Here is a 25,749-nt window from a genome sequence, read left to right as displayed (position 1 = left end):
CTTGCCAGGGTCCCACAGGCAGATCACAGCAGTTTGTTGTCATTCAGTCGCTCAGTCGTTTGCAACTCTTTGCAACCCCATGGACTGCAGCACGCCAGGCTCCCCTGTCCTCCGCTGTCTCCCAGAGCTTGCTCAACCCTGTTCACTGAGTCCGTGATGCTGTCTAACCATCTCATCTGCTGCTGCCCCTCCTCCTCCCGCCTTCAGTCTTTCCCAGCATCAGGGTCTTTTCCAGTGAGTCAGCTCGTCACATCAGGTGGCCAGAGTATTGGAGCTTCAGCATCAGTCCTTCCAGTGAATATTCAGAGTTGATTTCCTTTTCGATTGACTGGTTTGATCTCCTTGCAGTCCAAGGGACCCTCAAGAGTCTTCTCCAACACCACAGCTCAAAAGTATCGATTCTTTGGTACTCAGCTTTCTTTATAGTCCAACTTTCACATCCATACGTGACTATTGGAAAAAACCATAGCTTTGACTAGATGGACCTTTGTCGGCAAAGTGATGTCTCTGCTTTTTAGTACACTGTCTAGATTTAACATAGCTTTCCTTCCAGAGAGCAAACGTCTTTAGTGTGGCAGGACTGAGACTTAAGCATAGATCTGCCTGATGCTGAAGCCCGTACGTGAGATTCACGTTTCAGTTTTCCTCTTGGAAGCAGATAATAACACTGGACCAGCCTTCAGGGGCCAGTGTTGCCCCCTCTGTCCTCTAACTACAGTACTTTTCCTTATAAATTCCCTTCACTCGGGGGTTCTGACCCTCAGAAACACAGTCTCCTTTGGATTTTACACCCCTGAGTCAGCTTTCTGAAAGGAAGAGACAAGAGCTGCCATTTACCAAACACTTAGTATGGCTTCCTTAGTGGCTCAGACAGTAAAGAATCTGCCTACGTTGCAAGAGACCCGGGTTCAATCCCCGGGTGGAGAAGATCCCCTGGAGGAGGAAATGGCAGTCCAATACCAGTATTCTTGCCTGGAGACTCCCGTGGACAGAGGAGCCTGGTGGGCTACCGTCTGTGGGGTCGCACAGAGAGTCAGACACGACTGAGCGACTGACACTTTCACTCCCACTTATATGTTCCAGCTCCTCTCCTGGGCCCCTGATACACACTGGTGTAATCCTCCCAGTTCTAAAGGTGGGCATTTTCTGTCAGGAAATGGACGTTCAAAGCATTTAGTTCTTAGCAAAGGTCTCACTGATTCCTGGCCTTGAGGAATGCAAAAATCATTCATGTCTGAGATTTCTCTGGCTTCTCGTAGAATGAGCCCCTGAAATCTGAGAGAGAGGGAGAGAGCAGGAGATCCAACCTAAAGGAGATCCATCCTAAAGGAGATCAGTCCTGAATATTCACTGGAAGGACTGACGTTGAAGCTGAAGCTCCAATACTTTGGCCACCTGATGTGAAGAACTGACTCATTTGAAAAGACCCTGATGCTGGGAAAGATTGAAGGCAGGAGGAGAAGGGAACGACAGAGGATGAGATGGTTGGATGACATCACCGACTCAATGGACATAAGTTTGAATAAACTCTGGGAGTTGGAGATGGACAGGGAAGCCTGGTGTGCTGCGGTCCATGGGGTTGCAAAGAGTTGGACATGACTGAGCGACTGAACTGAACTGAACTGAAAGGGCTCGGGTGGGGGGAGGCAGCAAGTCTTTTAAGACGTTGTCTCAGAAGGTTCACACTTCGATTATGTCTTTTCCTGTTCATTAGGTACCTAAACACAATGGGTGAAAATTTAGCCTCCACCTTGTAAAGGGCTTCCCTGGTGGCTCAGACAGTAAAAATCTGCCTGCAATGCAGAAGACCCGCATTCAATCCCTGGGTCAGGAAGATCCCCTGGAGAAGGGAAGGGCAAGTACTCTTGCCTGGAGAATCCCATGGATGGAGGAGCCTGGCGGGCCACAGTCCATGGGGTCGAAAAGAGTTGGACACTTTTAAAGGAAAGAGTGCCCGACATTTGTGGACATATTGTAGAGTTTCCCGACCACCTGAGCACGCAGGTGACCTGTGAGCCATGTTTTCCTGGCTCCCAAGGCTGAGATCTTTCAGAGCCGAGACCATGTGTTGGTCACCGTGGTCGCCTTAGAACCGAGCACGGTACCTGGCATGTAGTAGTTTCTCAAATATTTGATACATAAAGAGCTTAACTGAAAGCCTGAGGCAGAGCAACTGTGTTAATTATGGGATTCATGAGTCTAATGATATTCAGGCAGACTGCAGCCGATCCAGGGTCGCCCACTAAGCAGCTGAGCAATCTCAGGCAAGTTGTGTTGACTGGAAGGCCTCTGGGTTTAGAAGGAGGGTCTCTCCAGCCCTTCTGGCTCTGACGGGTTCGGATAAGGGGAAAGAAGCCAGGGCAGGCTGTGAAGCCTCTGCCACACACCGCCTGCAATGGGGCTGCCTGCAGTGGGCCCGGCACCGTCTCCTGACCCAGGTCCCTCTTCTCTTTGCAGGTTGCCCTGCTCCCCAACAGCGCTGCCGACCTGGGCAAGTACATCACTGGTCACAAGGCACTGGCCTCAAACGCCTACCTTCCAGGTCCTCCTGGCCTGCCTGGGGGCCAGGGCCCCCCTGGTGAGTATGAACATGAATGTGAGCGTCAGGCAGCCACGTCCGACTCTTTGCAAGTCCATGGATAGTCCATGGGATTCTCCAGGCAAGAATACGGGAGTGGGGAGCCTTTCCCTTCTCCAGAAGGTCTTCCCAACCCAGGAATCGAAGCCAGGTCTCCCGCATCGCAGGCGGATTCTTTACCAGCTGAGCAGTGAAGAGGAGCATGAAAGGGCTGTAGGTTCACCAGCCAGAGCCTACCAGGAGCTCACCTTTAGTGGGATGGGACGGAGTTCTTTAGCTTCCATGGGTGGGAGGGGAAGCCAGGGTCCAGGGAACCCCACGCCAGTGTGCAAGAAATGGACAAACAAATGACCAACAGTCATCAGGGGAAAAGTCATCGTCCTGGACTGGCCCGGGGTCGTAACGGTCATTGTTAGGTTACAGGGAAACAAATGAAAACTCTTTAACACTAGCATGTGTGAACGTCGGATGGTGTGCTGAACCCCTCTGGGCTCATCACCTGCTCTCACGATTCATGGCCAGCCTCGTCCCACTGTTTTCCAGTCCTCTCTCCTCCTCCTCCTATTATTTGTCAACACACTTACATTGATATTTATTTTTATATCTGTCTCTACATTTCAGTTCATTAAGTCACCCTCACTGAGATACAATTGTATACGATAAAATGTACACACTCAAGTTACAGTTGGACGAGTTTTCACATATGCCTGCACTCTATGCGTGCTCAGTCACTTCAGTCGTGTCCGACTCTGCAATCCTTTGAACTGTAGCTGTCCAGACTCCTCGGTCCATGGATTCTCCAGGCAAGAACACTGGAGTGCATTGCCATGCCCTCCTCCAGGGGATCTTCCCGACCCAGGGATCGACTCCGCGTCTCCTGCGTCGTCTTTGTCTCAGGCTGCTTCTTTACTGCTGAGCCAGTGGGGAAGCCCTGTGTGCACCCTGTATCAAGCCCTTACTAAGCACCACCTTATATGGTCTACATCCAGATATAGAAACTCTCCATCACCCCCAGAAAGTGCCCTTGTGCCCCTGGCAGTCTACATCCTCAGCTCCAGGTAACCACCAACCTGCTTTCTGTCGCTGCAGTTTTGTCTATTCTAGAACTTCATGAAAAGGAATCTATTATTTTGTCTGGCTTCTTCAGCATACCGTTTTGGAGATTCCCCCCTGCACTCTGAACAAAATCCCAAACATCCTGTCTTTACATCGGGAAATACGCAACAAGAACTCAAAACAGTGACGGGACGTTTTCTCTTTTATTATGAGTCTCTCCACAGATAGATCAGTATTTTTTTTTCCATACTAGTGAAGGAAATATTATTAGGGTTAGCAAATGTTCTGAGACCTGGACATCTTATCCCCACTGCTCATCGTCCAGCAGTGAGCTGGGTGTTGTGACTCCTGACATTTTAATGGGGACAGCAAAGCACTCGGAATGAAAGCAAGTGGAGTGAGACAGTACCTGTCTCCCCCAACTAAAGAATTCAGGTGCTCCCAGCTGTGGAAGCTTAAAGAAGGGAGAGATCAGTGTAGCCTGCGGTGACTAGGGGACTTGGGGCTCAAGCTGGACATGGACAGACATGAAAGGTAGGACCAGTCCAAGCTGCAAGGACATCGGCAGGTTTTACGATGGAAGGTCAGCAACAACAAAGGCTCAAAACGCTTTCTAAACTATATGTTTTCTTCTCCACTAACATCTTCATCTCCCAGTTTCCATCAAAACCCAGATTCCTGGGTCTCAGTCTGTAGAGAGACCAAGACCAAAAGCTGGTCCAAGACTTTGGTTTCTCCCCTCGTGCATTCCCTTGACTTCTTTTCTCCAGCAGACACCACACACAGGCAGCCTCTCGCTGCTTCTGAGTAAGCTTGGGTCCCTTCTTATGCATTGATTCTTAGCACAGTGTTCTCCATCCTTCTCTAAGAAAATGTTCTTGCTCTGCTTCCCTGGAGAAAATTCATCCTCAGGCCAGTCTGCATATCACTCCAATAAGGACATTCGAGGAACAGGGGAGCCATTGGCCTCTTTCTGAATGAATGACCTGCAGGCTTTCCATGCCAGTCTCGCCATCTGGTTTCCAGCGTAGTGTGAGCTGCCCAGGGGCCTTGCTGGGGCAAAGTCACCAAGGACGAGCTCCAGCAGTGCCCTTGCTTTCTCCTCCAGTCCTGTTTCTTGCCCCCCTCCTGGCTTCTAGCATCGTGGTGTGTGATGCTCTCCACCGAGGTGTGTTAGGGCAGCTAGAGGGAGATACTGGATTCTCTTCCCCTTAACTCCCATTCCAGTCCTGAAGGCTGGTGAGTCACAGCCTGGGGCAGCAAGCCAGGAGCTCTGCTAGGTAGGAGTCCTTTGGCTGCTCTCTGCCCCTCACTGTCAGATGGAAGGTGCTGACATTTGCTCATCAAAGCCCCGCAGTTTAAAGGCACTTGACACGCGATCTCTAAAGCTCGTTGCCTAAATGAAGGTAAGATATGATCTCCGGCCTGTCCTTATGTTTTAGAGGTAAAGTATTTTGTTATGAGAGGGAGCTGGTCCCCTTCCCAGGTAAACGCTTTCAAGGATGTTCCTGGAACCAGCATTAGAGGAGGGGGAGTGACACATACTTGGATGGAATAATTAAGCCTTTAATGTTGGCTTAACTATTTTGTGAGCTAGAAAAGACTTCCCCAAATATGATAAGTCTAAAGTCTTTGGGGGTTTTTTTGTTTTGTTTTCCAGTGCCTGAAAGTCATTCCATTCTATCACTGTGTTCTGCCAATTGTAGGAGCCATGTACCACCAAAAAGGAACTCCTGTGTGTGTTTGAAAGAGAGGAATCTGTATAGCAGTAAGAAATACATCGCTGAGAAATAGGGACAGCACAGCAATCAGCCCAGCCTCTTCGTTAAAGTCATTTGACATGAAACATCTACTGAACAGCCTTTCCTGTACCTGGGCTTCTCTGAGAGCGTGCTCACAATTAAAATACAACCATGCCCACATAAAGCTGACGGTCTAAAAAGGGTTAGAACACAGCATCCTTCCCTATGCTAAGGAATGAAGTTGAACCCTTGCTTTCTACCACATACAAAGTGGATTAAAAACCTAAATGTAAGACCTGAGACTGTAAAACTCCTAGGAGAAAACATAGGTGAGAACTTTCACGACGTCGGCAATGATTTCGTGCTTATGATACCAGGAGCACAGACGACAAAAGCGAAACTAGAGCTGAAACTCTCTCGTCTGTTCGGGCAAACTGCCTTCCTCTAGCATCTTTAGCATGTGTTGTTATCGTTAAGTCCCTGTATGATAACCCTAACATCTGGTTGCCTCTGAGTCTGTTTCTGTTGATTGCTGAATTTCTTGAATGGGAGTTGTTTAATTTTGAGGAGAGTAGTTTTGTCTGGGTGTTGGTTTGAGTTTTTTACAATGTGCCTTAAAATTTTGATTTGAATGCCAGATACTGTTTGCAGAGGAACAGTGGAGACTGGGTACATAGTAACTGCTCCCAGGGACGGGTACACAGGCTGCTGGCCAGAAGAACCGGGTCAGTTTAATGAGTAACTGAGCCAGGTTTGGGTGTGTTGGCACTGACTCTGCCTCTCGTGTTCCATGGTCTCCAAGTTTTCAGATTCCTTTGATGGGAGGATTCTGTTACTTTGGTGGGGGGCGGGGGGCGGGCCGCGAGCAGTGGGTATATATTTGTTTTACGGGCTTCCCTGGTGGCTCAGACAGTGAAGAATCTGCCTGCAATGCTGGAGACGCAGGTTCAATTCCTGGGGTGGGAAGATCCCCTGGAGAAAGAAATGGCAACCCACTCCAGTATTCTCGCCTGGGAAATCCCATGGACTAAGGAGCCTTGCTGGCTACTCAAGATTTAGACACGACTTAGCGACTAAACAACAGCCAAACTGCTCTGTAAGGCAGATTCTTATTAGCCCTGCTTTACGGATGAGGAACGAAGGTTCACAGAGGTCAGGAAGCTTGTCCACGATTCAGAGGCAGGTCCCCCTGCTGTTGAAACCTGTACCCCAGCTGCTCCCCAGCTCCATTGACCACTGCCCTGCAGTGATGGGGGATGGTGAGAGCAGATGGTCTCAAGACTGGTGAAATTAAAGAGCTTAAAGGAGGTGAAAGATGTGGAAGAGGTGAAATGGTCACTGATTGGATGAGGAGCTTATGGAAATAGAGGTATTTATAGGAAGACTCCCAAGTTTCTGGCTTGAATGAGTGGGGATGGGAGTTCCATGAAAGAAGTGTGAAGTCTGAATCAATTCGCTGAACGCCTGAGACTAACACATTGTCAGTCAACAGTATTTCAATACAAGAAATGTTTTAGAATGGGGACGGACAGCAATTTTTGGTCATGATCAAAATGCCTATGGGACATGTCAGTGGAGAGGTCAGAAGGCAAAGGTCAGAGTGCAAAGAGAAACAGCTGCAAGGGGCGCCTGGACTGTCAGCCAGCCAGAGTCCTCGTCCTCCTCCCGGGCTGTGGACTAACGAGATGCTCTTTGATTGCAGGCTCACCAGGACCAAAGGGGAGCCCCGGCTTCCCAGGGATCCCAGGCCCCCCAGGGCAGCCTGGCCCGCGGGGCTCGATGGGACCCGTGGGACCATCTCCCGACCTGTCCCACATTAAGCAAGGCCGGAGGGGCCCTGTGGTCAGTATTTCACCAGCGCTTCCATCCGTGGTTGGGGAACGCGTGTGCCTTCTGCTAAACGAGGTCCCTTTGCCTTGTAGGGTCCGCCAGGCGCCCCAGGAAGAGATGGCTCTAAGGTGAGTCTTCCGAGTGGCCCTTACACGCCTCGGTTCCTCAGTCTCCACCTGCTTGCAGCATCACCTGGAGCTGAAGCACGATTCACTGACCCGCTTTGCATGTGGCCGAATTGAGACACAGATATACTTTTTGTCCCCAAAGCTGGGAGGAAAATCTAAAAAGCCATTTTCTTAAGATCTAGAACAACCATAATAACAAAAACAGCCGCAAAAACCACTTGGAAGAAAAAACAACCCCTATAAACATTAAGCCTCCTGGTTGTCATGGTAGCATGTTTTTCTATTTAGCCAGGCTTCTCTGTGGGGCTGTTTTACGTGTGTTCCTAATTTCTTTGCTGTGTTTAAGTCAAGAACAGGAGAAGTCCCAGCCTGTGCAAGTGGGTGGTTTCGCTCTGGGGGGGCTGCCTGCCCCACTGGCCTCATAAAAAAGTCAGTGTGAGTTACTTTAGAAGCTTCTAAGCCATTCCACACGCTGTCTGGAAACACCAGCTTCCTTCCTTTAGGATCTGCTTGGAAAACACACAGCCCCTGGGGAAATGGAAATGCGAGGCTTAACTCAAGCCTTTAGGTTCAGAGCAGCGGCCCCAAGAGTGCAGCGGGAAGCTGGCATTTGCTTCCCGTAGGAGATACTGGCTGCCTTGAGTGGGGAGATGGTAGTGGTGGGGTCTGAATGGAGGCGGGGGTGCTGGCACCCATGTGGCCCAGACGCTAACCCCGACCCTTCTGTTTTCAGGGGGAAAGAGGCGCACCGGGCCCCAGAGGGTCTCCAGTAAGTAGCCCCACCTGTCTTGCTTCCCCAGGGCAGCGCGCTTGGGGCTCCCTCTCGGGGGAGCCTTCCTAGTTGGTTTGTTAACAATAGCCGGCCCCTTGCAGCTGTGGCTCAGCCTGGCCACAGGTAGCTTCGTGGTTACAGGAAGAGTCACAAGAGCCTTTTGCACCTGGTTGGGTTTTAAAAATCCACTTCCTGGTTTTGTTTGTTTTTGTCATGGCTAATCTTTATTTGAGCTTCCCTGGTGGCTCATCGGTAAAGAATCCACCTGCCAATGCAGGAGACGTGGGTTTGATCCCTTGGTTTGGAAGACCCCCTGGAGAAAGGGAATGGCTCCTGTGTTCTTGCCTGGAGAATTCCATGGACAGCGGAACCTAGCAGGCTACAGTCCATGGGATCACCAAAGACTTGGACATGACTTAGCGACTAAACAGCAATGATGACAATCTTTATTTGGAATGTCTTCTCTTAAGATTCCAAACCCTTGCATGTCCTAAGTCTGTTTCCAGGTGTATCTTACAACATCCGAAGTGGCAGAGCTGAGGTTCAAATCCAAAAGAAGCCCAGCCTCTTAACCACTGCTCTGCGCCTCCTAGGGTTCTTTGGAAGGTAACCTAGGAGGGGCATTCTCAGATTTCGTCATTCTACCAGATTTGACGGAGTCTGAGAGCTAGGAGAGGTCCGTGTGCCACCACAGCACATCTGGGAGGTAAAGGGGCACAGGGCGGCATCCGCCAGCTGTTGTTTATGGGCCTGATGTTTCCCCCGTTTGAGACACAGAGTTGGCGAGGTGGTCACCAGCACATGGCAGGGCGGCCGGCCACGGCACCTCCGGGAGCCCTGGGTCAGCCATGGGGCAGGTCTCTGGTCGTCTGGTTTGACTCTTCTCTCCTGTGCAGGGACCCCCCGGTTCTTTCGATTTCCTGCTGATCGTGCTGGCGGAAATCCGTAATGACATCACCGAACTGCAGGAACAGGTGTTCGGGCACCGGACTCACTCTTCAGTAGAGGAGTCCCCGCCACTGCAGGAACTTCCCAGCTATCCAGAGACCCTGGACATGGGCTCTGGAGATGACGCCCCCGGAAGAACTGAGACAAGAGCCTCCGGAGCCGCCAGAGACTTCTATCCTTAGCGCATCCCACATCGTCATGCCAAAGGAAGAGTGTTTTCCCCTGCAGTGAAATCCTCCAAAGAACAAAAACAAAACATCACTGGAGACCTAAAAAGAGATACGTTTTTATTTTCTTTACTCTTTCCCTTTCTTCTTCCTACTTCTCCTCTTCCAGACACTGTTTACAGAGTCTCCTGCTAGACATCCTAAAGACACCAGGAACGAAATGATTGATTTCAGTGCTTCCCCCAGAGAATCTACAGGGCAGCTTTTCTTTGAATTCCTTATTTTCCAGGGACTTATAATTTCTGAATTAGGTACTCACATTATCTTAAAATTTGGCAGACTATCAAAAAGGGGGAAAGAGTTCTAAGAAAATGTGAGTTTCAGTTCAGTTCACTCACTCAGTTGTGTCCAACTCTTTGTGACCTCTGGACTGCAGCACGCCAGGCCTCCCTGTCCATCACCAACTCCCAGAGCTTACTCAAACTCATGTCCATTGAGTTGGTGATGCCATCCAGCCATCTCATCCTCTGTCATCCCCTTCTCCTCCTGCCCTCAATCTTTTCAATCACGGTCTTTTCCAATGAGTCAGTTCTTCGCATCAGGTGGCCAAAGTATTGGCATTTCAGCTTCAGCATCAGTCCTTCTAATGAATATTCAGAACTGATTTCCTTTAGGATGGACTGGTTGGATCTCTTTGCAGTCCAAGTGACTCTCAAGAGTCTTCTCCAACAGCACAGTTCAATTCTTCGGTGCTCAGATTTATTTATAGTCCAACTCTCACATCCATACATGACTACTGGAAAAACCATAGCCTTGACTAGATGGACCTTTGTTGGCAAAGTGATGTCTCTGCTTTTGAATATGCTGTCTAGGTTGGTGATAACTTTTTTTCCAAGGAGCAAACATCTTTTATTTACATGGCTGCAGTCACCATCTACAGAGATTTTGGAGCTCAAAAAAATAGTCTTTCACTGTTTCCACTGTTTCCCCATCTATTTACCATGAAGTGATGGGACCAGATGCCATGATCTTAGTTTTCTAAATGTTGAGTTTTAAGCCAACTTTTGCACTCTTCTCTTTCACTTTCATCAAGAGGCTTTTTAGTTCTTCTTCACTTTCTGCCATAAATGTGGTGTCACCTGCACATCTGAGGTGATTGCTATTTCTCCCGGCAATCTTGATTCCAGCTTGTGCTTCTTCCAGTCCAGCATTTCTCTTGATGTACTCTGCATATAAGTTAAATAAGCAGGGTGACAATATACAGCCTTGACGTACTCCTTTCCCAAATTGGAACCAGTCTGTTGTTCTATGTCCAGTTCTAACTGTTGCTTCTTGACCCACATACAGATTTCTCAGGAGGCATGTAAGGTGGTCTGGTATTCCCATCTCATTAAGAATTTTCCACAGTTTATTGTGATCTACACAGTCAAAGGCTTTGGCATAGTCAATAAAGCAGAAGTAGATGTTTTTCTGGAACTCTCTTGCTTTTTCGATGATCCAGCGGATGTTGGCAATTTGATCTCTGGTTCCTCTGCCTTTTCTAAAACCAGCTTGAACGTCTGGAAGTTCACGGTTCACGTATTGCTGAAGCCTGGCTTGGAGAATTTTGAGCATTACTTTACTAGCGTGTGAGATGAGTGCAATTGTGCGGTAGTTTGAGCATTCTTTGGTTTGCCTTTCTTTGGGATTGGAATGAAAACTGACCTTTTCCAGTCCTGTGGCCACTGCTGAGTTTTCCAAATTTGCTGGCATGTTGAGTGCAGCACTTTCACAGCATCACCTTTCAGGATTTGAAATAGCTCAACTGGAGTTTCATGACCTCCACTAACTTTGTTTGTGGTGACGTTTCCTAAGGCCCACTTGACTTCGCATTACAGAATGTCTGGCTCTAGGTGAGTGATGACACCATCATGGTTATCTGGGTTGTAAAGATCTTTTTTGTATAGTTCTTCTGTGTATTCCTGCCATCTCTTCTTAATATCTTCTGCATCTGTTAGGTCCATACCATTTCTGTCCTTTATTGAGCCCATCTTTGCATGAAAAGTTCCCTTAGTATCTCTAATTTTCTTGAAGAGATCTCTAGTCTTTCCCATTCTATTGTTTTCCTCTATTTCTTTGCACGGATTACTGAGGAAGGCTTTCTTATCTCTCCTTGCTATTCTTTGGAACTCTGCATTCAAATGGGTATATCTTTCCTTTTCTCCTTTGCCCTTTAACTTCTTTTAGTAGCTATTTGTAAGGCCTTCTCAGACAACCATTTTGCCTTTTTGCATTTCTTTTTCTTGGGGATGGTCTTGATCACTGCCTCCTATACAGTGTCACGAACCTCTGTGCATAGTTCTTCAGGCACTCTATCAGATCTAATCCCTTGAGTCTATTTCTCACTTCCATTGTATAATCATAAGGGATTTGATTTAGGTCATACCTGAAGAGCTAGTGGTTTTCCCTACTTTCTTCAATTTAAGTTTGAATTTGGCAATAAGGAGTTCATGATCTGAGCCACAGTCAGCTCCAGGTGTTGTTTTTGCTGACTGTATAGAGCTTCTCCATCTTTGGCTGCAAAGAATATAATCAATCTGATTTCGGTGTTGACCATCTGGTGATGTCCATATGTAGAGTCTTCTCTTGTGTTGTTGGGAGAGAGTGTTTGCTATGACCAGTGAGTTCTCTTGGCAAAACTCTGTTAGCCTTTGCCCTGCTTCATTCTGTACTCCAAGGCCAAATTTGCCTGTTACTCCAGGTGTTTCTTGACTTCCTACTTTTGTATTCCAGTCCCCTATAATGAAAAGGACATCTTTTTTGGGTGTTAGTTCTAGAAGGACTGGTAGGTCTTTATAGAACCGTTCAACTTCAGCTTCTTCAGCATTACTGGTTGGGGCATAGATTTTGATTACTGTGATACTGAATGGTTTGCCTTGGAAATGAACAGAGATCATGCTGTCATTTTTGAGATTGCATTCAGGTACTGCATTTCAGACTCTTGTTGACTATGAGGGCTACTCCATTTCTTCTAAGGGATTCTTGCCCACAGTAGTAGATATAATGATCTCTGAGTTAAATTCACCCATTCCAGTCCATTTTAGTTCACTGATTCCTAAAAATGTCTTTCCAACTCCTGTTTGACCACTTCTAACTTGCTTTGATTCATGGTCCTAACATCCAAGGTTCCTATGCATATGGCTCTTTACAGCATTGGACTTTACTTCCATCACCAGTCACATCCACAACTGGGTGTTGTATTTTCTTTGGCTCCATCCCTTCATTCTTTCTGGAGTTATTTCTCCACCAATCTCCAGTAGCATATTGGGCACCTACCGACCTGGGGAGTTCATCTTCAGAGTCCTGTCTTTTTGCCTTTTCATCCTGTTCATCGGGTTCTCAAGGCAAGAACACTGAAGTGGTTTGCCATTCCCTCCTCCAGTGGGCCACGTTTTGTCAGAACTCTCCACCATGACCCATCCGTCGTGGGTGGCCCTACATGGCATGGCTCATAGATTCACTGAGTTAGACAGGGCTGTGGTGCATGAGATCAGATTGGCTGGTTTTCTGTGATTGTGGTTTTCAGTCTGTCTGCACTCTGATGGAGAAGGATAAGAGGCTCATGGAAAAGTCCTGATGAGAGAGACTGACTGAGGGGGAAACTGGGTCTTGCTCTGATGGGTGGGGCCATGCTCAGTAAATCTTTAGTCCTATTTTCTGTTGACGGGTGGGGCTGTGTTCCCTCCCTGTTATTTGACTGGGGCCAAACTAAGGTGGAGGTAATGAAGATAATAGCGACCTCCTTCAAAAGGTCCCATGCAGGCACCGCTACACTCAGTGCCCCCAGCCCTGCAGCAGGCCACCACCGACCACGCCTCTGCCAGAGACTCCTGGAGACTCCTGGGCAAGTCTGGGTCAGTCCCGTGTGGGGTCACTGCTCCTTTCTCCTGGGTCCTGGTGCACAAGGTTCTGTTGTGCCCTCCAAGAGTCTGTTTCCCAGTCCTGTGCAAGTTCTGGCGGCTCTACGATGGGTTAATGGCGACCTCCTCCAAGAGGGCTTGTGCCAGGCCCAGGTCTGCTGCACCCAGAGCCCTGCCCCTGCGGGAGCCCACTGCCGACCCGGACCTCCGCAGGAGACGCTCGCACACAGCTCTGGCTCAGTCTCTGTGGGTCCCTGGGTCCTGGTGCCCTTGTTTGGGCGCTCTGAGCGTCTCTGGCGGGAATGGGGATTGATTCTAAACGCGAATTCACCCCCCTACCATCTTGCTGGGGTTTCTCCTTTGCCCTTCGACATGGGGTATCTCCTCACAGTCACTCCAGAATTAGTTTATTTATTTAAAAAATATATAGATACATGTCCCAAAATAGACTGCTACACCTCCATATCAAAATTACCCGTTTTTAGTGAAAAGGGGGAAACGGCAATCTGTATTTGCCTCGGTGGGTAATTCTTTTTCCTTGTCAATCTGACAGATTTAAAATATTCTATCCTCCTACCCAACCTTGTTTACCCATGTTCCATCCCTGGGTCAGGAAGATCCCCTGGAGAAGAGAATGGCAACCCACTCCAGTATTCTTGCCTGGAGAAGCCCATGGACAGAGGAACTTGGCAGGCTACAGTCCATGGGATTGCAAAGAGTTGCACATAACTGAGCAACTAATACTTTAGTAATTTTGATTAAAGACAGAAGAGGAGTGGAGATTAGAATAGATGGAGAAAACTCACAGTCCCATACAGACTGCCTGTAAGTGGCCACATAGTGACACTCAGATACGACTGTTGAGGGCTTCCCAGGGGGTGCCAGTGGTGAAGAACCCGCCTGCCAGCGCAGGAGACGTAAGCAGCGCAGGTTCCATCCCTGGGTTGGGAAGACCCCCTGGAGATGGGCAAGGTGACCCACTCAGTATTCTCGCCTGGAAAATCCCATGGACAGAGGAGCCTGGTGGGCTACTGTCCTTGGGGTCGCACAGAGTCAGACATGACTGAAGCAGTTTATCACCCACGCACGTGATTGTTAAGGGTTCATGCCACACTTATCTATAAGTATCCGATTCAAAGAAGAAAATTACTCTCGCTGTAGGAATAAATGCTGTTTTCAAGACAAAAAGTGAGTGAGTGCAGTGCCCTGGCTCTCATAAGAACAGTGAGCTGCTGGTTTGCCAGGACATTTAAAAGCTGTTAGGCTGGCCAAAACGTTCCCGAATGTTGGAGCAATTTCTGGCCAACCCGGTATTTGATTGAATGAGTGGGCTTGCTTAGTAAACCACAAGATTATTTGTTAAATAAAGGTACCTGACCCTTGGGGAGAGGTGCAGAGTTTCCTGGCTGTGACCAGATGCCCACCAGATGCCTTTAGGCTGTGATCCAGGTTGACTCAATGGACAGCAGAGGTCAGGCCTGGAAGGAGGTTGCTTGGCTTCAGTTGTTGGCAGGGGAGTGGGGTGATGGTGAGGGGTAAACAGGAGATCCTTGGGCAGGGGCACCTCTGCATCACAGAAGCAGGTAAACTGAGGGCTTCCCTGGTGGCTCAGCTGGTAAAGAATCCGCCTGCAATGCAGGAGACCCCAGTTCAATTCCTGGGTCAGAAAGTGCCCCTGGAGAAGGGATAGGCTACCCACTCCACTTTTCCTGGGTTTCCCTGGTAGCTCAGATGGTAAAGAATCTGCCTGCATGCAGGAGACCCAGGTTTGACCCCTGGGTTGGGAAGATCCCCTGGAGGAGGGTATGGCAACCCGCTGCAGCATTCTTGCCTGGAGAATCCCCATGGACAGAGGGGGCTGGCAGGCTACAGTCCATGGGGTCACAAAGAGTCAGACACAACTGAGCCACGGAGCCCAGGCATGAGAAGCGCTTGTCTGGGGCCAGCCAAGCTTGCCAGCATATTGAAAATAATACATAATTGAAAGATCTCTTGAATGGGGAGTGGAAAAACAATAGTCTTCCTCATTTGCCAAAAATTTCCTTCCCACCCTTCCCATTTTTCCTTAATTTTCCATAATTTAGTCCAAGTTCCAGTTCTTGTAGGTCTTCTTGATTTCCCTTCCCCAGCAAACACAGGAAGCAGTTGGAAACTATATTCCCAAACTTCCCCTGGAGTCGTGTTTGCTCTTACACCTCTGGGTCCTACAGGGACCCACATTCCAGAAAAAGGCTTTCTCTGGATCCCCAGGAGCAAGTGCTCAAGGGACCCCTAGGAGCATCTGTTCCTTTGGAATGTTGTTGGGGGAGCTCGTGATCTTAACGGGCAGCTCACAGGTTCTTCATGTCTGCTTTGTCATTCGACACGCAGGATGGTGTTTCATGGACCCATTCAGGAGACCTCTGCCCGTGTGTTGAGCATCACACAAGACCACTGTTACAGCTTCTCTTTGCTCGTGTTCCCCTCTCTTACCTTGCAGTGTCCCCCTGAATTTCCTGGTGGTTTGTGTTTACTTCTCTTTCTCCATCTCCTTTAATGCCGCTATCATTTCACTCTCCTGGGAGAGCTTGTTTAAAGACAATCACGGTGGCTATTCTCTGGCCACCTCTCAGTCTTCTTTCAGAACAGCAGGAAGGGCTACGTGTGCAAATCTGAAGTGACACCAGCCTTTCTCCCCTCGTCCCCATCCTATTAGAAACAGGGCTCCATCAGCCAGCTGGTGGCCGAGTTTTTCACCAGCACTTGACTGCACTGTTTCTTTCCTGCACCAAGTCCCTGGCTGCTGTCCACCCCAACGCTACAGCTGAACGCAGACGCCTCCTCAGAGCTCCTTTCCTGGGATCCCTCCTGCCCCCTTCAGTCTCTCCGGAACCTAACCTTCACCGCAGGAGCCCTCACCCACCGGGGTTCCCAGAGATGAATCCAGCAGATGTTGGTTCCCATCTGGAATGTATTTAATGTTTGCCTGCTTGTGGGATGCAGTATTTAAAGTGTGTGGATGGATGAATGCTAAAAAAAAAAAAAATTATGCATAGGCTCTATGAGAAATGAGCTTCATCTTTGATTTTTTTAATGAGGAATTTTATTACCTTTTAAACAGTGAACTGTATGTAGAAATATCGGGGATTTTCTTCTATATTATTGAGTAGTCGTAAAATGCAACTAAACTGTGTGTTTGGCCAGAAGCTAGGTGACGGGATGAATGGAAGCCGGTAATATCTGGGATTTATGAGACGATTCTGGATAGGATTTTCTAGCAAAATATACAGTAACCTGTATGTTATCATCTCAAGCTGCTGGATTGGACAACTTGTAAAATAGTTATTTATCCTCATATTTCCAAAACTTGGACTACTACCATAGGATAAAATATATACTCTGTATACCCAAATTATATTTTTCAAAGATAAGATATAATAATGCATTGTTATTCCTAATATATCTTTTAGCTATGGATGGAAAACCCAAGCTTCACTGTCTAAACAGGACTTCTGCTTAGAACCTAATAGACTAGGCTTTCGGGGAGAAGGGGGCATAAAATTCGTTAGTCTGAGTGATCTGCTTCGTGTTTCATAGAGGGAAAGGTGTTTCCCAGAAATGTTGATTTCCGTGTTTTGCACTCTGATAACTAGAACTTAGAATAGGACTTTATAGATTGGCTCTGTTTCAGAAAGCAATGGACATAAAATTCTCCTTTCCAAAATAGGAGGGGATACATTTTAGTTAAAGAAAATCCTCCTCCCTTTCCAATTGCAAAGGGAGACATTACAAGCTTTACAATGCCAAAGCCTGGGGGCAGTGCTAAAGGAAGGCTGTCATCTCTCCTCCTCTGTTTTCTGACACCTGCCATGGAATGAACACCAACTAAAGTCATTTCTAGTATAAACTCAGACAAGTGTGTTTCACAGCCAAGCAGGTAAAGAAAAAGTGCACGCTGGCGTTTGGTATGGGCAGGGGGCGTGTCCTCCCCCAGGTGCCAACCTCCCTGTCTGGGGTTCGTGCAGCTGTCGGCTCCTGAAGCCTGCCCCCAGGCACGTGGGGGACGGTATCCTTGGTGACCAGGCATCTCCCTGGGTTGACAGAAGACCCCTCCTCATTTCCCCCCTCCCCCGACTCCAGCCTGTCACAGAGCAGCCTCAGTATGTAACCTTAACATCTTTCAGATAACCTTCCCTGAATAGGAAATTTATCCACAGGAATCCAGGCCAAACAACTAGTAGAATAGAGCCATCTAAAGTTTTTAATAATGAGTTCAGGGAAACAGATGAAAATTTTCCTGGCACAGTTAGCATGTATGTTTCGCAAGAAATCAAAAAATAATTTTCCATTTGAGAAAAAAAAATGACTGTAATTGTTAAAGCATAAAACTCTGGACTTCACATGCTCCTGCAACAAACACCGCCTTAGAGATATCCTAGAAAAGAAAGACCCGTTTACATATTCCCCAGGGACCTCACAGTCTTTATGTGAGATCCTCGAAGCAAGCACGCTGGGGAATTCCGCGTGTGTTGGGACTCTATTTTTATCTCCAGTGCCTAGCCACATACTTCAGCAGCTGTGTTCATTGTTTATAACAGGTCCATATGACAACTGAGCTAGTATTCAGTTATGGATGTGATACTATGAAGTGCTTTTGATAAGATGAAAAATGCCTAATAACAAAGTTATTTTTCTTACATGGTTGTGCTGTGTTTTGTCCTGACACCCAGTCCTAAAGAAGTCTGTATACAAGGTGATGGACAAAGAAGTTTCTCTTAGGAGCCAGAACCCGCATTCTGGGTAGGCTACCCCCTGGGGGGCTGGCTGTAGTCCCAGCATTTGAGTCTGAGCCAAGGTCTTAGGACCCAGCTTCCACTGAATCTGAGGCTCAGAGGCTCACCTCCCCAGTTGGGGTAATCCCCCAGGACCCCCATGGTGGGCTTTTCAACCCAGAACTCTCTGAAGACCTTTGGAGATGCTTTAGGAGAAACTTGTGAGGGCCCCCCACCCCCCCACCCCCGCAACCCCGGCCCCTGCAACTCCCACTGCACCATGACCAAGTCAGCCTTCAATTGGTTTGGGATTAGAATTCCATGTAAAGTTTCCATTGGAGGGGAAAAAAGGCTGACTACCTAAAAAAGAGGTTAAAATAGAGTTTGGGGAAAAGCTGCATGCATGGTAGCTGAAATTCCCTTGTGTGAAGATAAGAAAGGGATTCTCATCAGTTGGGCCACGTGGGAGGTGGAGTCACATAATGAAAGGCTGTTTCTAAGCAACACGCAGCACTCTATCAGCGTGCCTTAAACGCCCCCCAAATTATGTTCATACATCTCACTTTTCTTTAGCAAATATTTATCAAATGCTTGTTGTCTGCCGCACACTGCCCTGTGCAACCAGACACGGGGGAGCAAAGAGTCATAATCCCCATCCTCCTAGAGATTTTTGGCAAAACAGACACAGATCCTTCCAGGCAAAATGAATTAATTACAGAAGTATGCAGTTACAAGCTGTGATAAGTGCTATGAATGAAAAGCGCTGGGTAAGAGCTCGTGCCCACGGGCCCGCCTCTCCGTCCCCGTGCACGCGGAGCGTCTCACACACACACCACTCAACAGCGTCCACGCCAGGGCCACACGAGACCGCCAGCCCTCGCAGAGAAAAGCTTCATGGACCCTCCGAATGGAACAGCAGCCAATGCAAATCTCCAAGACCCCTTCCCTGTAGGATGTTTCCAGCCTTCCTGGTGGAACAATCAGCTTAGTGAACCGAAAGCTGGGTGATTGCCTGTGGATATTCCATGCGTGCGGGTTGGCTGGTAACCTCAGGTGCCCCGTCCTGGTTCCCAGCAGAGTCCGCTTCATTTCCTCCCGGCCAGGCCACTACAGCTGTGAAAAGGCTGCCTGTGCTTTTGCACCGCCCCCCAGCTTGGGTGCGGATTCTCACCACCTGCCCACATCTGGATAACGCGGTTACCCGCTGGGCTAAGTGGGAGCTTGCGCTCAGTTGCTGGGCGCTCCACACACAACGGTCGACTCGGCCAGGGCAGGGGGGGCAGTTGCTGGTTCTGGGGAACTAACAGAGACGCGTGTTTGTTTCCTGGGGCTGCTGGAACAAAGTCCCACGACCGGGGGATTAAACAACAGAAATATGTTTTCTTACAGTTCCGGGAGCTGGAAGTGCAGTGGGGGTCAGCGGGGCGGGAGGCTTCTGGAGGCCCTGCGGGAGAGGCTGTCACACGTGTCTCGCCAGTTCCTGGGGGTTGCGGCAGTCCCAGGCCCTGCGTGTGTCTGACGTCATGTGTCGTTCTGACGTCACGTGTCGTTCTACCTCCGTGTCTGTGTGTCCTGGGCCTTCACGGGGCATTCTGTGTCTCTATCTTCCCTTCTTTTAAAGACACTACTAATTGGATAAGGACCTGCCCTAATCCATGATGACCTCATCTCAGTTATACATGCAAAGACTATTTCCACATAAGGTCACATCGAGAGGTTCTAGGTGGACGTGAATTTTGAGGGGGACCCTATTCAACCCGGTACAAGAAGAAACTGTTCTCCCTACCCATTGCCCCCTGTCACCCTGCTTATTTCCTTTAACAGCTTTTTTTTTTTTTTTCCAATCTGAAATTCTTAACTGTCTCCCTTCATGCAAAACAAAACAAGTTTACTGAGGGCCAAAGATAGAACAGGGGTGGCACAAAGACCTGGTGTTACAGAGGCTGCCTTGTGGTCCAGGAAGACAGATAGGTTTCAGGGTTCTACAGGGAAACATAGCCAACAGGATGCACACATGTGGGTGGATGGGTAGGTAAATATAGATGTGTGTATGTATGTACACACACAGAGATTTAATGAATTGCCTTGTAGTGATTGTAGAAGCTGGCAAATCTTAAAACTGTAGGGTAGGCTGGCATCATGGGGACCCAGGGAAGAGCAGATATTGCAGTTTGATTCCAAAGATAGATCCTGGCAGAATTCCTTCTTCAGGGTCAGTGTTTTTCTGTTAAGGTCTTTGAGTCAATGAGGCCCATCCACATTACAGAAGCTTTACACAAAATCTGATTTAAATGCTCATCTCATCTTTAAAAAGTGCCTTCCCAGAAACATCTAGAATTATGTTTGCTCACATATCTAGATGCTGGTACCAAATACTAGGCCTAGCCAAGTTGACACATGAAATAGGCCATCACAGTATGTATAAGGTATTAAGAAGAGCTATGGGGGGGATTAAGTAGGGTAGACGAGTATGGCAGCCCACTCCAGTGTTCTTGCCTGGAGAATCCCAGGGACGGGGGAGCCTGGTGGGCTGCCGTCTATGGGGTCGCATAGAGTCAGACACGACTGAAGCGACTTAGCAGCAGCAGCAGCAGCAGCAGACGAGTATAGCAGTGGAGGGTGGGAGTGTGTATCTTAGGTGGGGCCTTCTGGGAAGACCGTCCAACAAACGGGTTGTGAGCAGAGGCTTTCGTGGAGAAGAGAGCCACAGCGATGCCGGCCGGGAACCACCCGCGGAGATGCACCTTGAGGAGACCTATTCGGTGTGCTCAAACACAGGCGCGGGCTCAGTGTGGCCGGGACAGAGTAAACCCGTAGGAGATGCCCTGGGAGGCGGCTGGGGCCCACGGAGAGCCTCCGGGGCCTCTGTTAGGACTGCACGTTTCCTTCTGGCCCTGAGGAAAGTCTTGAAGGGGCAAGGGCGGAAGCAGGGAAACCCACTGGGACTGTTGAAGGAAGTTCCTTGTTTCCTGTCTCCCTCTGCGAGCAGTTGCTGCTTGTCTGGTGTCTGCTTCCTCGTTAGACTAGAGACTCGGGGGAAGGAACTTTCTGTTTTTCTCTGCTGTGTTCCCAGCATCTGCTCTCATGCTCAGGACACAGTAGGATTCTGATCAATGTTTTATAGTGAATTTGACAGAATTACGCATTTAGTCTTCCCCAAACCCTATAAGGCAGATACTTTTACCATCTCTAATGTAGTCATACACTCAGAGGTAAAGTAACTTGCCCAAGGTCACACAGCTGAAACATTTGTAACGGGTATATTTCAAAGCACGTTAATTTACCATCATGTTCATCCTATAGAATACATACAATCAGCCCACATTCTCCCCGCACGTTGGACCAAACATGACTTCAGAGAATGGGCCTCCATGATACAGAAGGCCAAGGTCACCCACTTGCTTCCACCATGTAATTTCCTAATGTATATGGAATTGACTTTTCTGACCTTCTGATACAAGGTGACCAGCAAATGTACACAGACTACCAACATATATTCTCAAGGAAATGAAAGAATCACAAAACCCTTACAGTTACTATTACATGGTATTGGGTATGGCCCAAAGATAACTGGGAATCAAGACTCAAAGAGAAATACAATAGATTAAATAACACATTCTCTAATAGAAGGAAACATGTTATCCTTCAGGGAAGGCTTCTTTTTTTTCTAATAGGAATATATCAAATGATTATTAGTCACTGACCAACATACAAAACCATTTCTTAGGAAGCCTCATGGAGAAAGTGAGCAGAAGAAAGCATGTTTTCACTCACCTGTCTCTGCAGGGGGTTACTTTCCTGAGCTTCGGGTGTGTGTCTGATGGCTGAACTTAAGGAAAGGATAAAGCCTTGAGTAAACAGCCAACCAGATCATTAAGATCAGCAGCTTTCAAACATTTTTGACATTGACTCAGTGGAAAAACACACACATTCTACACACTAACCCAACACTTGTAATAACTGAAACAGATTTCATAAGATTTACCCTTCGTGTTGGAGAAGACTCTTGAGAGTCCCTTGGACTGCAAGGAGATCCAACCAGTCCATTCTAAAGGAGATCAGCCCTGGGTGTTCTTTGGAAGGAATGATGCTAAAGCTGAAATTCCAGTACTCTGGCCACCTCATGCAAAGAGTTGACTCATTGGAAAAGATTCTGATGCTGGGAGGGATTGGGGGCAGGAGGAGAAGCGGACGACAGAGGATGAGATGGCTGGATGGCATCACAGACTCGATGGACGTGAGTCTGAGTGAACTCCGGGAGTTGGTGATGGACAGGGAGGCCTGGCGTGCTGCGATTCATGGGATCACAAAGAGTCGGACACGACTGAGCGACTGAACTGAACTGACCCTCACTATGTAACGATGCAGTCATGTGTTCTCTGTATGACTGCATTTTTTAAAAGACAAAATCCTCACAAACACTAAACTGATTTTATGACTTAGAAGGAGTGGTAGCCCATAGTTAGAAAACCACGTGCTTAGGCCACCTGCTTCTCACACTTTATTGTGTCCCTGAATCAGAATCACAGAGCGGGGGCTGAGGGGGAGAGGAGGCTCTACGACAGTGAGGATTCTGGTTCCACAGCTGTGGGCAGGGTGCAGTCTTAGACTTGCGTTCTAACACGCTCCAGGCAAGGTCACCACCGCTGCTCTGTGGCCACACTGAGCAGGAGGGACCCATCTGTTGTGCAGGAGTGTTACTCTGGGCTGTAGATAGGATCAGGAGAGGATGCGATTAATTTAGGATTCTGACAGGAGTCAGGGATGCACATGTGGCTATTATATTCCAATTACGCAATCCCTTGTGCCTACTACTTGCTCAAGAAAATATGGTTTCCTTGGGAAATGGCACATCTGAAGACACCTTCAAATAAAACTTATCTCACCATTAGCATTCGATGAGGAATCAAGTTGAAAGCCAGCAAAAGGGGAAAGAAGTGTCTAGAGGGAGAATGGAGACCCCGCTGGGGACGTGGGAGGATGGCGAATGCCAGCTTTGTGCAGGTTGCTGATACTGGGGAGGCCTGGCTCCCAGAGACGGGACAGAGAGGAAGTCCCGGCAGCCGGTCGGCTCAGCCGGCGCTGCCTCCTGCCGCCCGCGGGGCACCGTTTTCACCAGCGTCCCCACCCCGGCGAGTCAGGGGCTCGGGATTCTTGGCCGTCTCTGGCGGGATGACAACTTGGGTTTTGAATTCTAACTTCTCCAGTCTCTCTTCTGTGGCTTCTTATCCCCTCTGTCTCTGACCTGCCAGCCACACCGGGAGTAGAAGCTGGGTGGAGGAATGATTAAGCCAGAAGGAAAGTTGTATCTATGGAGTCCTGTTTTGTTGTATAAATAGTTTTTATGATATGTGAGAGTGGAACTGTTTCCAAAGTCAAGTTTTGTTGGGTTTTCTCTTTTTTTCTTTAGCTGTAACCCATGGGCGTTTGGGGCGCTTTCTGCTTTGCCTCCCCCCTCCACCCACAAACACGGTAATATCCTGGATCAGCCCTGAGTTGGCTCGGAGATGGCCGTTGACCTTCCTCCCCCAGAATCCTAGAGATAACGCACAGCGTCTCGTTAGTCTGCCATCATGCCATGTGATTGAAAGCCTGTGTCATGCAGAATACTTCTCTTCTGTACCAACGGGATCATTCATTTACAATTCAGTTAAAAGTCTCAGCCAAGACCGTTTATACAGATTGTAGAGAGCCACGTACGGGTAATTTGCCTTTGGAAAAAAAAATCTGGAGAGGAGAAAGGTGCCACAAATTGAATTAGGCTCAGATAGTTCAGAAAGGAAGTAACAGCTGGAAAACATTTCCGAGATCCCTCGGAGGCGCTTCCAAGGTCAGCCGCCAAATACGCATTTCGTTCCAGGCTCATTCTACGTGCTGTCGGCTGCTGCGGTCCTTGCCACCAGCCAGCTTGACACACACTGAGCATATAAATATTCACACGGCGTGGGGTGAGAGCCTTTAAACTGACAGGATGTGATTTGGGTGTTCCAAATAAGCGAAAGCAGCCCCAGGGGACAGGCTCTCCCAGCTCACGGGGCATCCTTCCACCGAGGATCAAATCCGCGCCTGGCACAGGGCAGCACCTTCTCAGAGCCAGCACCTTCTCACTCCATTCATTGCACCCGAGTCTTCCTCTGGGGCCTGATTACTGGATTTGAAGTTCCACTCGGCGGCCTGTCCGTGGTCAGATGGGACTGCAAGGCTGCGGCCACCAGCACCCACGTGGGCACCCTTTCCTCGGGCAGGTCAGTCTCTCTCCCACCTTTCGCTTGATTCCAGAGGTCCCCAGTGAGACCAGGGATCTGGTTACTGTTCTCACGGTAGAGTTGCCTTGGGGTCCCTCAGGGCTAGGGGGTGCTGGTAGGGATCCTGGGTGCATGGAGGGGCCTCAGAGGAGTGAAGGACCGCCCTCTGAAGGATAGGGAAACCGCAACCGACATCCCAAAATACCAGGCCTCCCCACCCCCACCCCTCGCCGTGAGTCTGCCCAGGTCTGAAATCCTCACCAAAAACTTCCCCTCTTAGGGGCCACCCACTCCGGTTACTGCTCTCAAAAGCTGGTTCATCCACTAGCCAGCAGGTACATGGAAAACTTAGTCATCTGACTCTATGTTGAGACCCAACTTCAGTTCAGTTCAGTCACTCAGTCGTGTCCAACTCTTTGCGACCCCACGAACCACAGCACGCCAGGCCTCCCTGTCCATCACCAACTCCCAGAGTCCACCCAAACCCATGTCCATCGAGTTGGTGATGCCATCCAACCATCTCATTCTCTGTCATCCCCTTCTCCTCCTGCCCTTAATCCTTCCCAGCATCAAGGTCTTTTCAAATGAGTCAGCTCTTTGCATCAGGTGGCCAAAGTATTGGAGTTTCAGCTTCAACATCAGTCCTTCCAATGAACACCCAGGGCTGATCTGCTTTAGGATGGACTGATCTCCTTATAGTCAAAGGGACTCCCAAGAGTCTTCTCCAACACCACAGTTCAAAAGCATCAATTGTTCGGCGCTCAGCCTTCTTCACAGTCCAACTCTCACATCCATACATGACCACTGGAAAAACCATAGCCTTGACTAAACGGACCTTTGTAGACAAAGTAATTGAGACCCAAAGAGAAAGCAATTTGGAGGGAGTTTGTGATCTATAATCAGGAGGGAAAAACAGAACTAATCTCAAAGCTAAACTCCAGCAGGGCTAGTGTGAGGAAAGGAAGGTAGATTATAAGAGAATCCAAGATAGCAACCCATGGGCTCTGTCATCTCAAAGCACCTCTCCTCTATTTCAGTGAATATTCTCTCATCACCATCAGTGGGAACTGGGAGGCTTCTGAGATGCTCCCATTGCTAGCTAGGTGCTACCGCCCCCGCCCCCGCCCATGTCATACTAGGGGAACGTGAAGGAATGAGTTCAGCCTCACTGGCAACAATTTGGATCAGGGCTGTGTCTGGGTCAGAGTTGTGCCAGGGGCTTCTCCACCTCCCACTCTTGCTACCTTCAGAGACCGCCTCCTTTCTTTCTCCCAGATGGAAGCTGGAAGCGGTGATGGTAGTTGTTCCAATCTGCCTCCTACCCTTCATCATAAACTGCTTGATGACAGGCATTAACATCTTCATCACTTCTGGGGAACCTAGAAGAGTTTGATGCACACACATTAACAGTTCAGAAAATGTTTGCAGGGAGCAGCCAGTTGCTAAGGATACAAACAAGTGGCCCCCAGTTACTTCCATTCACTCAGCTATTCAGCAAAGGATGCATCGGCTGACCGCTCTGTGACACATGCTGTGTGAGCACTGGATGTGTGATAAATATCAAGGCCAGCTCTGGCCCCCGTCTTCATGGGCTTGTGAATGGAATCACAGGCCTATGAGGACACATACTGAA

At 48.6% G+C, this 25,749-nt stretch overlaps 1 protein-coding gene across 1 annotated transcript in view; it reads left to right on the top strand.

Annotated features, from left to right (window-relative positions):
* The window catches only part of CCBE1 (collagen and calcium binding EGF domains 1), a 236,927-nt gene extending 219,131 nt beyond the window's left edge, over positions 1 to 17,796 (top strand). Inside the window, exons 7-11 of the mRNA XM_061400345.1 lie at positions 2,458 to 2,578; positions 7,079 to 7,218; positions 7,299 to 7,334; positions 8,068 to 8,103; positions 9,003 to 17,796. Of these exons, the coding sequence (XP_061256329.1) occupies positions 2,458 to 2,578; positions 7,079 to 7,218; positions 7,299 to 7,334; positions 8,068 to 8,103; positions 9,003 to 9,236 (567 nt within the window). The 3' untranslated portion in view covers positions 9,237 to 17,796. The remainder of the gene's footprint in view (positions 1 to 2,457; positions 2,579 to 7,078; positions 7,219 to 7,298; positions 7,335 to 8,067; positions 8,104 to 9,002) is intronic.
* Positions 17,797 to 25,749: the final 7,953 nt, after the last annotated feature.

This window comes from Bos javanicus, chromosome 24, assembly GCF_032452875.1.
Source record: "Bos javanicus breed banteng chromosome 24, ARS-OSU_banteng_1.0, whole genome shotgun sequence".
Classification (NCBI taxonomy): domain Eukaryota; kingdom Metazoa; phylum Chordata; class Mammalia; order Artiodactyla; family Bovidae; genus Bos; species Bos javanicus.
Note: the sequence above shows the minus strand (reverse complement) of the source record. Positions and strands in the feature narration are given on the sequence as shown.